The sequence below is a fragment of the Notothenia rossii genome (genome assembly GCF_949606895.1).
Source record: "Notothenia rossii genome assembly, chromosome: 7".
Lineage (NCBI taxonomy): Eukaryota > Metazoa > Chordata > Actinopteri > Perciformes > Nototheniidae > Notothenia > Notothenia rossii.
In genome coordinates, this window is record NC_136905.1 from 51,270,464 (window position 1) to 51,286,126 (window position 15,663).

The following is a 15,663-nucleotide window of genomic DNA, read 5'->3' on the forward strand; positions in this document are numbered from 1 at the left end:
TTAAAATCAGTTAAAAGACAGTGGTTATGAAAATGGATTCAACCCACACTATGATCTTCATTACATACACAGTTAATCATTTGAAATCTAATTTAGACCGATGACAATCATAATAGATTCATATTAACCCCAGAACTGCAGACAATATAGCTAGGACTCAAAAAGTCTGTTCAAAAAGGCAGAATTCCAGGTCAGAAAATCATATATGGCATTTGCCATTACACATATTTAATTAAAATGTATGTTAACACTAGAACGGCCAACAGCATCAGCACCTACATAGATATCATTTTCAAATCATTTAATTTGTTCCTCTTCATAATTTCCTTATAAACTAAGCAGGACGATTTAAAACTCACTTAATTGGGTTAATTTAGAAATGGCTTCAGTTTATCATCATAACAGATCAAAAAGTTCAGATTCATTTTATAATAAATCAAGGAATGATGCACTTCTACAAACAAAAACAACATAATTAAAACATTTAAACAAACTACTAAAAGTAGATGAACTACATTATTCAAAAGTTTCCAGTAACTTCTGATAATATCACAGGGGAAATAAACGAGGCATCTCTTTTCCTCTCTCTCTCTCTCTCTCTCTCTCTCACTCTCTCCTGACAGCCCGTCAGTATCAGGGTTAGTCAAAATGAATCCCTTGGAGGTTCAAGTGTTCATTTACCCCGTTTTGTCTTCTCTTTGCTTAATCGATTTGAAACCAAGTCTAACGTAGCTTAAACTTAACGTTAGCTTTCTAGCTAACACAACAAAGTCACGTAGCCTACCTTTCTCTGTTTTTTTTTTTGTAGTGACGAATGAAGTTGGATGTTGTGGTGGTTATGTCACTGATCTTTATGCTGCAGACCCTGCTTACTGCTGTTCTCTTCTTATTAGAGTCATCGACAAAATAATCCTTGAATCCAAACTTAACTATTTTTGGAGTAAAGCTAGCCGCTGCCATGTTAACTGACACTCCTGCCGTCTAGTGGGTTGCCAGGTTTGCACGCATGGCGTTATAATCACGTTTTTCGAAAAAACTAAACGTAATATCCCACTACAAAAACAAATGCAAATATTTAATTTTAAACAGTCAAGTCCTTTCAAGTCATCTGTTTCAAGCTTAAGTCAAGTCTCAAGTCATGAATACCAAGTCAAAGTCAAGTCAAGTCTTTTATCAATGTTAGTCAAGCAAGTCTCAAGTCAAAAAATGTGCGACTCGAGTCAAGTCATGTGACTCGAGTCCCACCTCTGCTATAGGCGCTTTCACACCGGAGTAATTTTCCCTTTTAGTTCCAATAGTTCCTGGGATTTTGCGTTCACACCAAAAAGAGAACTTTTTGCGGGTACTTTCCTGGGGAGAAAAAAGTTCAAATTTCTGATTGGCTCGGCGAATTGCAAACCACGCCCTGTAAAACTCTGAAAAGTTTTGTGAAGCCGCCATTGTATTAGCTGGCATTAGCATTATTAGCATTAGCCCCACGCACCAACGCAGAGAGACTAACTTATGGAAACACAAAAGAAAGCATGGGAGCGGTGGAGATGAGGAGGTGTTGGCGTTCTGGCGATTTACTCAGAAGGCTTCAGTAGAAGCTGCTCCCCCTAAGCTGGGAGCAGCTTAGGGGGGGTCCAGGGGCAAGCTCCCCTTGGAAGATTTTTAAATGTTGAAGTTAAAAGCATCAATCTGGTGCACTTTGAGAGCAACATGAAGAGATCTATGGATACATCTCTCAACACCCCTATGAAACAGAACTGTAAGCAGATTTACTTTTTCTTTATGGATATTTTACAAATCACCCTTTTAAACTTTATTCTTTTTTTACTGTCATATAGTATTTGATACCTGTTTTTAATTTATTCTCGTATTTTTTTATAACTATAATGATCATATAAACATGTGCCTAGGAAATAATTGTTTACATTAATGGTGACCAAAACGTTTGAGACCCACTGATATAACACTCAGAGTCCTTTAGCTCACTGAGCCTCTCAGTCTGACAGGAGAGGACTCTCCTCCACTTTGTTGTTGAAAAAACTCCTTATATCCGTTAGCGTAGCTCGCTAGCACCAGAAGCTAACAACAACGATCTCCGGTACCGGTGCGCTCTCTCTCGCTCGCACACACACACACACAAAATGGCTTGTTCCACACACACACACACACACACACACACACACACACACACACACACACACACACACACACACACACACACACACACACACACACACACACACACACACACACACACACACACACACACACACACACACACACACACACACACACACACACACACACACACACACACACACACACACACACACACACACACACACACACACACACACACACACACACACCTCCATTGGACTCCTTTGTTTATTTCCATAACATAGTGACATCAGTATGGAACACTAACTCTTCTATTGGCTAGCGGTCTCGGACAGGGGTTTTCAAAGTGCGGGGAGGTGAGCCTCCCCTCAGAGAACATAATTATTATTATTATTGCTATAATGCAGGGGCATTCAATTGCATTTCAAAGAGGTCCAGTAAGAGAACATGTCATTAAATGCTCTGTTTTCGCTGTCTACCTTCCACCTTTGAAATAAATCCGACTGTTTCTTTCCACTTGTCTTGTCTCTGTGTTTGAATCTATCGTGCTGGCTCACTGACTGCACCGATTTGATTGGCTTACTAGCGTCACCTCCTTAGAACATTAAACAATAAAATCAGTCCTGGAATCTCACCCAGCCCAGCCCACACAAATCGGTAGAGCATGCTAGTGAACTATCAACCGGGGGGGAAAGCCTTGCTGCGTGGAAACGGCCCGCTGAACGGACCTCTGTCGCCTGTCAGCGCAACTTAAATGATGCCGTTTAAAAACATACAAAATTAAGGGCGGTGCCGGCGGTCAGCGAACCGAGCTGGCCGTCAACGGTCCGCTGACGACCGGCCGTTCTGTGATTCTCGAGAACACACAGATTGTCAGTACGCCCCTGGGTGGAGGTGAAGGGAATGAGCACTTTTACAGCCTCTTTGGCGAGGTGGGGGAACTCGGTCTCCACAGACAGCCAAAGGTGTGCAAGTGACACTTTACTCTTCTTTTTCTCGTAAATGTTTTTGTCACCCCTGAAGCTCTCAGGGGAGGCGCGCCTCACACTTTGAGAACTGCTGGTCTAGGGCATTGTACGTGATAGGCTAAGATTAGGGACATCTCTAAGCAGTTGACCAATCACAACAGAGCCGGCCAGCTAACCAATCAGAGCAGACTGGGCTCTGGTTTCAGACAGAGGGTGAAAAGAGGTGCTGCAGCACAGGGAGTATGAGAAGCATACAGAGCTTTTTGAACATTAACAGACACTACATACTGATATGAACCTGGAAGTAGGAAGAATATGTTGTCTTTCAACATACACTTAGTAAGTATTTATATTCTAAGTAATGAAAAAAAGCAAACAGACCAAACTGACACATGTTTTAATCCCTCAGCCCATGTTGTTTTATTTTTTAAATATGTGATAAACTGCAGGTATGAATGTCATAAGTTACCATAATGACTTCATTTACCATAATGGCCTCCATTTAAAATACTATTATTATCAAAAATGAACCATTTGGCCATCAGCAAACATTCTTCATATCCTGCTACTTGTTAGGTTTGATACGGATGACATACTGCAGTGTGTGCTGCTTCATGACAGGAGATAAAGTGAACCCTCAGCACTGTGATTAATAACTTTGGCATTGCGTTGTATTTACATAATGTACATCTCTGGTCAGCTGGCTTCTACTAATGACTTGGCTTCTGTTTCTCTGCGTCTTATGAATGAAACTACAAAGTCACTTTCTCAAAACTGAACTTTTTCTTTCTGCTGGCCTTAAACACTGTCTGGACTGCTTTTTTATTTTTATTTCTGCAGCAAATTCTTCAGAAGGATGATGGTTTATAAGCTCGGAAACTCTGGGAAATATGACATATTCTGAAACCAACACACTGGCAGATGCACACTGAGAAAGCACGTAAGGAAATGTGGAGAATCAGAAGCAGCAGTGAGGAACATGATGAACACAGTTGCTTCTCTCATTTGTTATTCTGTGAATCATGTTCCCTGCCTACGCTCATCCTTCACCTTCTCTCTGCGTCACTGAGAGCCTGCAGGCCAAGCGTTCAACATGAAGACAGATCTTTCATCTGTTAGAGCAGTGGTTCTCAACCTGTGGTACGCGTACCACTGGTGGTACGCCAGCTCCCGCTAGTGGAATCTGACATATAAAAAAGATTACATTTTTTAAAATTTTTATTTTAATTAAAGGTGGGGTAGGTCATTTTGGAGAAACCAGCTAGAGTGCGCAATAATTTGAAAATACACAACCGGAAGAAACCTGCCACTTCCTTACAGAGCCCCTCCTCCAACACACACGAACGCGCACATGACCAATGAGGGCACGAGATAAGTTTGTGCACAGATGGAAGGCTGACAGGCAGGTAGGCCATCCAGTTATTTTAGCCGGGCCGGCTCAGATAATTGGTCGTGCTTTTTACAGTACTACGGCTTCCACAGATGACTTTGTTTTATGGATTTTTTGTCAAAGCACTTAAGATATTCATTGCTATCGGGATGTTAAGAGCATTCCATGGAATTAACAAAAAGTTAGCGAACGTTGCAATAATAATAATAATAATAGCTTGGATTTATATAGCACCTTTCAAGGGACCCAAGGTTGCTTTACAAGTAATAGGGCAAAAAAACAAACATAACAAAACAAAAGTCAGACAGGCAAAACAACAGATCGATTCAGGGGCCGAAAGCCTTGGCAAACAGATTGGACTTGAGGGCCCTTTTGAAGGCGTCGAGTGTGGGGATGTTGCGAATCTCCGCAGGGAGAGCGTTCCAGAGGGTGGGGGCTGCCACACTGAAGGCTCTTTCCCCGAAGGTTCGCAGTTTGGTGCGGGGGGTGGTAAGCAGGCCAGAGTCTGAGGACCGCAGGTTCCGGGGTGGGGCATGTGGGTGAAGGATGTCCGATAGGTACTGGGGGACAAGGAGGGATGGAGGAACTTGTAGGTGAGGAGGAGGACTTTGTAGAATATGCAGGACTTGACCGGCAACCAGTGTAGGTCGATGAGGGTGGGAGTGATGTGCTGCCACGGTTTTGTCTGTGTGAGTACCCTAGCAGCACAGTTTTGGACATACTGGAGCCTGTCCAGGGTTTTGTTGGGAACCCCAAACAGGACACCATTGCAGTAGTCCAAGCGGGTTGTGACAAAAGCATGCACTAGGGTTTCGGCAACCGACTCCGAGAGTGACGGTCGGAGTCTGGCAATGTGCCTTAGGTGGTAAAAGGCCGATTTGGTCACATATTTTATGTGGGAATGGAAGGAAAGGGTGGAGTCAAGGATGACACCCAGGTTGCAGGCTTTTAGGAGATGGGGAGATGGAGCAGCCGTCGTCCTCAAGGACGACGTCACCAACCTTCTGGAGCAAAACTGGAGGTATTCGGAAGAGAGGTACAGAGGAGAATATTACCAGCGAAAGCGAACAAGTGAATGAGGAGGAGGACAGTCATAAACCGAGCACAAGCGCAGGCTCCGCCAGCAACGCAAAAGGGATATGCACAGCCGCTGTGATGGAGGAAAGAAGTGACTCAGGAAGAAGGCATTCGCGCAAAGAATGGAGAGAAGGCTGTGACCGAGGTCAAAAGCTGAAAAAGCACACACTTGTCCTTAATTGTTATCTTTTTTCTTATCTTTTTTCTTTTATTTTTTACTTTGCCACCACAGAAATGGCAATAGCAAACATCAGCAGACTGAAGATGAGCTATTAGCCCTTAGGCTCATCTGCTCCTGGAGGCTTCATTATTATTGTGGAACTGAATTCCCAATATGACATTTTCTGTTACGATGTGGGTTGTTGCAGGAGGCCTACATGACATGTGTGTACAGTTGGCATTTGTTGTGTGAGAATAAGTTATTATTTTGTTCTTTATATTGGATAAATTTGCCTCCTAGTCCTGCATGAACTGTGCATAAACTGTATTTTAACATTGGTCATATGTTGGTACTTGGAGAGCCAACTATTTTCTCAGGTGGTACTTGGTGTAAAAAGGTTGAGAACCACTGTGTTAGGCCCCTGTCACACTGTCCCGAAATTGACACCCGATGGACACACGATTAAGGAAATGTTCAAATTCGGCTCTGATCGTAACAACATTCGTTGGGCATCTTAAGCCATCGTATGACCGCCGGAGGAGTTTCTCAGGCTCCGGCAGCAACTTCGTGAGCGGCAACTTCGTAAGGCACTCGTGAGGACATCTTGTCAAATCGTGAGGGCATCTTGTTATCATCGGTGCCATCGGGCATTCGCCCCGATCAGAGTGAGGGCGAATGCCCGATGGCACCGATGATAACAAGATGCTCTCACGATGGCCTTATGAAGGGCAAAATAGACACACGAAGGCAACACGAAAATGAACCTTCGCAAGGTCCTTCGACAAATGTTTGGCATGCCAAAGATTTTGCCACCACTCCCGAAGTTGCTGCCGGAGCCTGATAAATTCCACCGGCGGTCATACGATGGCTTAAGATGCCCTCACGAATGCCTTACGAAGGGCAAAATGGACACACGAAGTCAACACGAAAATGAACCTTCGCAAGGTCCTTCGGCAATGCTTTGTGATGCCAAAGATGTTGCCACCGCTCCCGAAGTTGCTGCCGGAGCCTGAGAAAACTCCACCGGCGGTCATACGATGGCTTAAGAGGCCCTCACGAATGGCCCGATGTTGTTACGATCAGAGCCAAATTTGAACTTTAATTCCTTAATCGTGTGTCCAACGGGTGTCAATTTCGGGACAGTGTGACAGGGGCTTTAGAGTGTTCGATTGTTGTGTGAACATCATTTGTTCAAATCCATTGAACTGTGGTACTGATATAAAGTAACTACTGTAATAACACATAGGAAGTAAACTGTGCCTTGTGGCATTTTCAATTATATGAATTGTAGGTGTGCTTCCTATATGGTCGAAGACCTCCTCCCACTACTTCCACTCAATGTACCATTATTAGGCGATAATAATAAGTACAATTGAAACTTATCCCATGATAATTTGGACAAGAAACAGGCTGTTGATAGTTTGGAGGGGTGTTTGCCACATTTAAAAACTGAATAAGGGAAAATGATGAAAAGAAATAGGAACCAATCCAGACTTCCCTTCTAACAAATGTGACAGATCTTTAGATTATGGGCTTGTATTACATGTGCCAAGTGCTAGGACTGACTTAGGGAAGAAAGCTTTTAGATGCGCAGCTCCACTAACTTGGAACAATCTGCAAAAGGAATGGAAACTGAGCAATTTGGTTCCACTACTTTTTAAAGCACAGATAGATGCTATCCAATCGGAAACTGTTGGAACCTGTAAATGTCACTAGCTATGTGAACTGTAGTCGCTGTAAATATGCTGTATGATGTCCTTTTTCTGTTGTTTTATGTCTTCATGTGGAACCTACTTGCAGCAGGTCTCCCTTGAAAAAGAGATCAATGATATCAATGCGATTCACCTGCTTAAATAAAAGGTTTGAAATGAAATTGTTAGGCTTTTGGTACATTTAGAATGTTTTGGGGGGAAAAATTAATTAAATCATTGCAGCTATAGGCACAATATGATTATCCATTTTCCATATATTTAAATTCTTCCAAGGGAGAAGTTCGCTTTGTGTAATTTAAAAAATGCAATTTACATTAGCTAGCTTTTTTACTTCTTGGCCGTGTAAGTGAATTTGACTACTCGTTAGTTTAGTGATTCATAAAGAGGAGATATTAGGTTTATTTTCATATGTATTGTCTCTACCCTGACATGTCTCCATGCTTTAATGTTCAAAAAGTGCTTTCTTTTTCTCATACTGCCCGTGCTGCAGCACCTCTTTTCACCCCTTAGCCTATCAACTACAGTGTGCGAGTGTGAGTGTTACATGGTGATGTCATAAGGTTCTGGAAGGCAGGGGGAAACTGGAGTGTAGAACACACTACAGGAGAGGGAAAACTAAAAAGCATAATCGGCCTCTTTAAGTCATTGAATCACAACAGTTGCACATGGTACGTTACAGCAGTAAGAAAATTGCACTCTGAAACTGTTGGTACTAAATAACCAACCATGTGGCTTTAAGGTCAAACTCTTTAGCTAATGTTAGCTAAACAACTGTCTCACAGACAGGAGCAAGCTGGTTGCTAGAGAAAGAAACATGAACACAAACCTAACACTGTGAACACACACTCAGAGGGGAGAGAGACGTGTGTTTGTGTAAAGGCTAATGATTGATGGAAGAGGAAGCGAAACTAGCTAATCGCTAGTTTGTTTTTCTTTTTTCTGTTGTGGCCGAATCAACATGATAAGCCCACAGTTAGTATTGTAGCGTCTCGCTGCGGGAAACACACTGTCAGCGCTGTCATCTGCCGGCACATTAAGACCACCTCAGTGTCGGATTTTGAAAACTTGATTTTGAGTTGTCTCATGGCAGTTAGGGTATAAGGGATAAACCAGGGGACTTTACTTCCTCTTGATACCGTCGGTTATTTACAAAAAAACACCTAATTATAGCCTACTTGTTGTTTTTGTGCTTCTGTCTTTCTGTGTCTTTTCATCTGTAAACTCCCTCAACGGGGCCGCTCGCTCTCTTTTCTTGATCGCCCTCTCACGGGTGAACAGTTCAATGTCCCGCTTCATTGTAGGATTTCTGCCATGTCTCTACTTCAGTTTGACCATCTCTGTTATGAAGTTATGGAATACTAAATAAATAAGTAATTAGATACCTTACCGTTACTGCGCTCATAAAGAATGATAAGTATAAGAATAATGCTGGTTTAATTAATTAGTGAGTTTATTTTAGGTAATTATAGAGGCCCTATTTGATCAGTAGCCTATGTCTGGACTGCATAGCAGTTACAATGGTCTGGTCAAACTACATTAGAACAGAATTGTCCCCAGTTTTTCTTTAATAGCTACTAACATTAGATATTTTAATGAGATATGGATATGGATAACAAAAACATTTCCCATGTTTTCATTTTTAAAATCAAGTCACCGAATGCAAGTACCGTAATTTTCGGACTATAAGGCGCACCTGAATATAAGCCGCAGCAGCGGCATACCACTCTCGGTTCCACTTTTACTTTTGCGCGCTACCTGTCTCACTCTTTTCCGGCCTCCAGCTTTTCCTGCTGGAACCCGCCGCTTAAAGGTGGGGGTCCGCGGACCGGCCATAGAGCCCATAGAGTTAAAGGTGTTGGCCGTTAGCTGTAAAAATCCATAGATTAGCCGCACCGTTATATAAGCCGCAGCGTCGAAAAATAGGGAAAAAGGCGCGGCTTATAGTCCGAAAATTACGGTAGTCGCCTTAGCTTATTTTGTTATGAGATGTGAATTACTGTTCAATTTAGTTAATGTAATAATCGTTTGGTTTCTTTTACATTAAAAACAACTTACAATTTTCAAAAGGTCTTGTGTTTTTTTTCGGGGGGAGGCCCTTTTTCCAGTTTAGAGCAATAGCCCCTCCAAATGTCTGTGCTCGTCCCTGGCAAGCAGCCTCTTTATAACGTTTTTATTGTCTTTGATTTATTTATTTGTGGTGAGATGCCTTCAAAAGCTCTTTTTTTTTGCTATTAAGGAAGAATGTCTCTGGCAGGGTTAGTTAGTTGACAGGTTTCGTCTCGACTGATAACTCTTGACAACACTTTATGGATCACCATTTGAATCCACTCACAACTTCCCCTCAGGATGAATGGTAATCACTTTGGTCATCAGGTCAACATTCCAACTGCCCCAACACCTACAGCTCAGGTTTCATTGGTCTTTGTTATGTTAACTACAATGCCAACATGCTTATGTATAGGGTTGGGTACCGAGCCAACATTTAGATTCCAACGGCATCATTTAGAAATGTGAATTTCGGTTCCGCTTTTCGATGCCCTAGGAAATGTTTCTCGCCGCTCTCCGTAGCCTACTGTATGACTGCGGCGGGGCGGGAAATGTAGCGTTTTACGGTCCTACACTTCCTACAGCGTAACCTGGGACCAGGGCCGGCCCGTCGCACTGGCGTTATAGATGTTCGCCTAGGGTGCCAGATCTGTGGAGGCGCTGCGCTGACAGCTCTGGGAGGAAAAAAAAATGTTTTGACCGTTGGTGCTCATCCTAATTTTCGGCCTTGATGTAACGACATTCATAATTAAGTAAATGTAACAACCTTTGCATCCCGGTTACACTTTTCATTTGCCCTGTACGATGGGCGCTGTAAGTGATGAACATTGGGGATGTTGGCTTATCTGGCACCCGCAGCTCACAGCCAAAGTGCGAGTGAGCGTGGGAGCGAGCGAGGGAGAAAGGGAGGGTGCACCGGTACCAGCGCTGTTGTTATTAGCATCTGGTGCTAGCTGCTCTAACGGATATTAAAAGAAGATGTTTCTACAATAATGTGGAGGGAGAGTCCTCTCCAGTCAGACTGAGAGGTCAGTGAGGTAAAGGACTGAGTGTTTAGATAGTTCACTTTAGTCTAAGTTATCTCAGTGGGTCTCAAACGTTTTGATCACAATTTATGTAAAACACATATTTCCAAGGCACTCCTTTATAATTATTGGGATAAAACAGGTTTGAAATCATTCCAATGTACTATAGGACAGTGAACCAGACATATCGTTTTAAACTGGAGAGATAAAAAAATAGGCATAAATAAAATAGTAAAATAAGATATGAATGAACAACAAAAATAAAATACGTTACATGTATTTGTTATTGGCTATGGTAGGTTATTGGTTATGTTCACATACTTATTTAATTATTAAAGTGTAAACCGATCTTTTTCATATGGGTGTTTAGAGTTGTACCCCCTAGATCTAGTCTCTAGTAATTCTGCTTAAAGTGCACCAGATTGAAGCATTTTACTTTAAAATGTTCAAACATTTCTTCCTGGTATGCCTGAGAAGGCAGATATGCTTGTTTTTCTCAACAAGAACTGTTTTTAAATGGGGGGGGGGGGGGTTCCTTTAAAAGTTGGACTGTTGCACTGTTGTAGCTTCAGTGGTTCTCAGGTTACAGTTACATGGCAGTGAATATAAACAGACTGATTAATGTGAATATTACTGTAAACCAGTGGTTCTCAAAGCAGAGGCATGCCAGGGGGGGCGCGAGAGACCAGGAGGAAAAATGGTTATTAAAAAAATATATATATATATTTTGAAAAATTATTGATTCGAAAATAATATGATACAGTACTATTACGTCGGGGTCTCTGTGTTTCATTAAAGCTCGGCTCTGTGTGTGTGTGTGTGGAACAAGCCATTTTGTGTGTTTGTGCGTGAGCGAGAGAGAGCGCACCGGTACCGGAGATCGTTGTTGTTAGCTTCTGGTGCTAGCGAGCTACGCTAACGGATATAAGGAGTTTTTTCAACAACAAAGTGGAGGAGAGTCCTCTCCTGTCAGACTGAGAGGCTCAGTGAGCTAAAGGACTGTGGACTGTTATATCAGTGGGTCTCAAACGTTTTGGTCACCATTGATGTAAACAATTATTTCCGAGGCACACGTTTATATGATTATTATAGTTATAAAAAAATAAGAGAATAAATTAAAAACAGGTATGAAATACTATATGACAGTAAAAAAAGAATAAAGTTTAAAAGGGTGATTTGTAAAATATCCATAAAGAAAAAGTAAATCTGCTTATAGTTCTGTTTCATATGGGTGTTGAGAGAGGTATCCATAGATCTCTTCATGTTGCTCTCAAAGTGCACCAGATTGATGCTTTTAACTTCAATATTTAAAAATCTTCCCGGGGGAGCTTGCCCCTTGACCCCCCTATGTGAGGTCCACACACCAGCTATAAAAATAGCACTTTACCCCTGCTTACACCTATATGCCGTGAGCTGATTATCGAGCCTTCATTGTAACTGGCACACTGTGTATTTGCGTGGGGATTGTTGCAGTAGAACATTCCACTGTAGCGAACGGTACATTAATGGGAAACCCTAAATGTTTGAGCACCCTCTATGAAACGTCAAGCTACCCCACAGCACCCCCAAAAGAAATCTCTGGCGCTGCCACTGAGCCTGACTATTTGTGTTGGGGGGGGCCCGACTTTTTTTTTTCCTCCAAAGGGGGGGCCTGACAGAAAAAGTTTGAGAACCACTGCTGTAAACTAACCTGTGTAAAAGTTTCTCGAATAAAATTTTATTTTTTTGGTGGAAGAATGTATAATTTTTTTACCCTGCCCCTCAAATAATCGGAATTGAGAACCGTTAAGAACCGGAATCGAAAAGTAGAATCGGAATCGGAATCAGAATCGTGGAAATTCAAACGATACCCAACCCTACTTATGTAACATGTTGAAGATGGTAAACATTATGGCTACTAAACCTGTGCATGTTAGCATTGTGAGCATGTTAGCATCCTGATTAGAATCTTAACTCTGAGTCCAGGCTCAGAGAGCTGAGCACGGCTGTTCACACTTCAACAAACTCTAAATGTTTTAATAAGTCCCTTTGTTCATGAAGTGTGTTTTTCTTTATTGCTTGCCATTTGATGGGCAGAGCTTCGACCCAGCGGTTTTTTTAAATGTTATATGAAAATGAGATATTGACAGGAAATCAACACTGTTTTATGATTCATTAACACCGCCTACTTGCCTTTTATTATGTATTTTTGCTACTATATATTTGTTTGACAATGTTTTTCACCATGATTACTTTCACACTTTGTCTGAAAGAGCTTCAGCGCTCAGTCTGACAGCCGTAGAGCCAGGAAGACGATCCGCGTACCAAGATACAAGTCAACACTCAGCAGCAGCAGTAGTAGGTCAATGATGCTTAATACTTGAATATGCTTCAAATAGGGTTTCACTTGTTCTGTTACAAACAGTGTTGGCAGCTCATTCTTTAAAACAGAAGCCTCAAATTGATTATAATGAGGGGAAATATGAAGGGTATATTTCAAGATTACTATGTAAATGAGTTATTGGGCTTTTTTTTATCAACTAAGATTTGTTAGAAAATGTTCTCAACTTGAAATGGCTGATTTTATTTGAAAAGTGGGTTTATTAACAAATGAATACTACTGTGTAATATATTTTTAGATATATTTTAAAGAAGTACAATATACTGTAAGACAAGCACATGTTTCATGTGCGGGCCATATTCCATAATACTTCTAGAATTGGCTGAGGGCCATTTCAAAATGAACAACAGGCAACAGTAGGCCCCCGGGCCATAGTATGGACACCCCTGCTCTTAGGATTCAGTATATTTAATCTGCTCACCAGCCTCTGCTTACTAAATGAATGGTTGAGTGGGGGGGGGGGTATGCTTGACTTGGTGCCAGTGCTGGGTGGTCACGTCAGGTCTGTGGCTCTCTACAGAATATTAGGGCAGGATGGTTCAGGTGTTAAAGAAGGACCGGAACTTTCTGAATGTGTGCAGATCACTAATCCTGCATTAAAAAAACAGTTGTTCACTCAGGATCCTGTAACACTGGTGGAGGTCTTAGGTCTTTAGGTCAATAGAATGGTGTACGGATGATGTGATGCTAACTCCCGGGCTCGACAAAAAGCAAAGGGCTTTTTCCATTGCTGTTGGGAAAATTGCAGAAAATAAGATCTGTCGCTGACACACGTTTGTAATGCTTGCACGTTTTTGTTCAGCAGGACCATCTCCACATATTAACAATATTTTTTAGGATTTTTGAATCATAAATGCAATTGCTTTGAGTGAAAGGCTATCGTTAGGCTCTAATCAAACGACCTCACAGTAACATGGCTGCGCATCACCGCTAAGCTAAAGGCTAATGTTTGGGGTGATGATGTTTAGTAGTCTCTTTTAGTCACTTGTCAGCAACCGTCATTTTCCAGACGCATAGAAGCTTCAAACATTCAGCAGTGGAGTATATACTGATGTATTTCATGTTGCAGAATACATCTCTTCAGATTGTCCTACCCAAAGACCATATTTCAGGCATTTCACCACAAATAGTAACTGACTTGGAGACAAAGGAACAGGAAGTGGTCAAATGCAAACTTTCTGGGTTTTAGGACTAATTCCTGCACCACTCTACGTTAGGGGTTTCACCAACTAATCGACTAGTCGACTACCTTTACCACTAGTCGGCGCTGTAGGCCCTAGTCGACTAGTCGTGGAAAAAAATGGAGGTAAACTAGGTGCTGCAAAATGCTACAAAACACGTCCGACATTCTTATGTATGGCAGTACTTTAACGAAGATGTAACCAACTCCACAGTGAAGTGTCAGTTGTGTACAGCTGTACTGAAGTACAATACAAATGCATCTGCTATGCGCAACCATCTGAAGATGAAGCACCCGCTGCCGACAGCTAGCACTAGCAGTAATGCTAGCACCAGTGAGCAACGGACCGGCGTCATCACTGAACAGAGGCAAACGAACAGCAAGAAAACACGGGTCAACAGTGATGCGGATGATGAGCTACGGGATTACTGCCAGCGGACACCGCATATCCTCACAATGGATAATCCACTGGAGTGGTGGGCAGAAAACGTGCACCGCTTCCCCCGCTTTCGAGGAGCTACCTCGCTATTCCAGCCACAAGCACCCCGAGTGAGAGGGTTTTTTCCCTGGCAGGCAACACTGTCCCCCGAAAGCGGTTAAGCCTCCTTCCCTCACATGTCGATGCATTGGTGTTCAAACCAAAAATATGGAAAGGTGGACGTTATCGTGGAGGACAGCGAAGTGTTGCGCAATGCGCTGTTGCGCACTGGATTTACGTGGCATTTATGTAAACAAGAGTTTTTGCTGTCGATTTTGGTGAGTCCAGTGTTTGTTATTTACTCAGCCATGTAACACAAATTAAAATGCAGTGTTTAATGTTACTGTATGAGTTCCAATAGAAAATACAGTTGTAAACCTCTCTTTGTGTGTCTCTATTATGACGTAACGACTAGTCGACTACCATTTTGAAAAACTAGTCGACTAGTAAATATTGGTAGTTGTGAAACCCCTACTCTACGTGTGTAATGCAATTGCTGAAACACATCATTTGAAAATGTAACACCACAGTTAAAGTGCAGCACTTTGTGATTGCAGTGGATCAGAGCTGACTCTGGTGGACCATTATGCCACTATGGAGCTGCCCCAGTATGTTGATTTAAATATATATTTTTATTTGTGTTACCTTTTGCACCTTTGCTGCGACGGCCGGCTGCTCTTGTTGGGCTTGGACTATCTGCAGAGATACAAAATATTGTAATGAATTAAAATGCTAGAATTACACACTCTAACCGCTAATCATAAACCTAAACCACACCGTCTAAGTGACATTTTCATGATGCTAAGCCCAGGGTTTTTTTCTGAAACACATATAGAAGTTGGGGATAGATTTATATGATTTGGTTGAACAGAAGGGTGACAGGGAATCTAAATGATGTTACACTGCCATCTTGTGGTGAAACACCAGCAGTGTATTGAAAGGGGAAAAAACATTTCCATTAAAACAAGTGCGTAGCTCTCTCTCCTGGTAAAGTACATTCAACAATACAATGTCTTCAATCAATCAAATAAATAATATAATGTGTTCATTTATATAATCCAGCCCGATCATCCAAAGAAGGGTATGATATCTTTTTCAACAATCTTTTCATTTTTAAACATTCGACCGCTTACTT

At 42.0% G+C, this 15,663-nt stretch overlaps 1 protein-coding gene across 4 annotated transcripts in view; it reads right to left on the reverse strand.

Moving 5' to 3' along the window:
• Positions 1–15,663, reverse strand: part of syne3 (spectrin repeat containing, nuclear envelope family member 3) — a 104,541-nt gene that overhangs the window by 35,962 nt on the left and 52,916 nt on the right. For all 4 annotated transcript variants that reach the window (XM_079694696.1, XM_079694694.1, XM_079694695.1 and 1 more), the window contains one exon: positions 15,174–15,224. In XM_079694696.1, the coding sequence (XP_079550822.1) occupies positions 15,174–15,224 (51 nt within the window). The remainder of the gene's footprint in view (positions 1–15,173; positions 15,225–15,663) is intronic.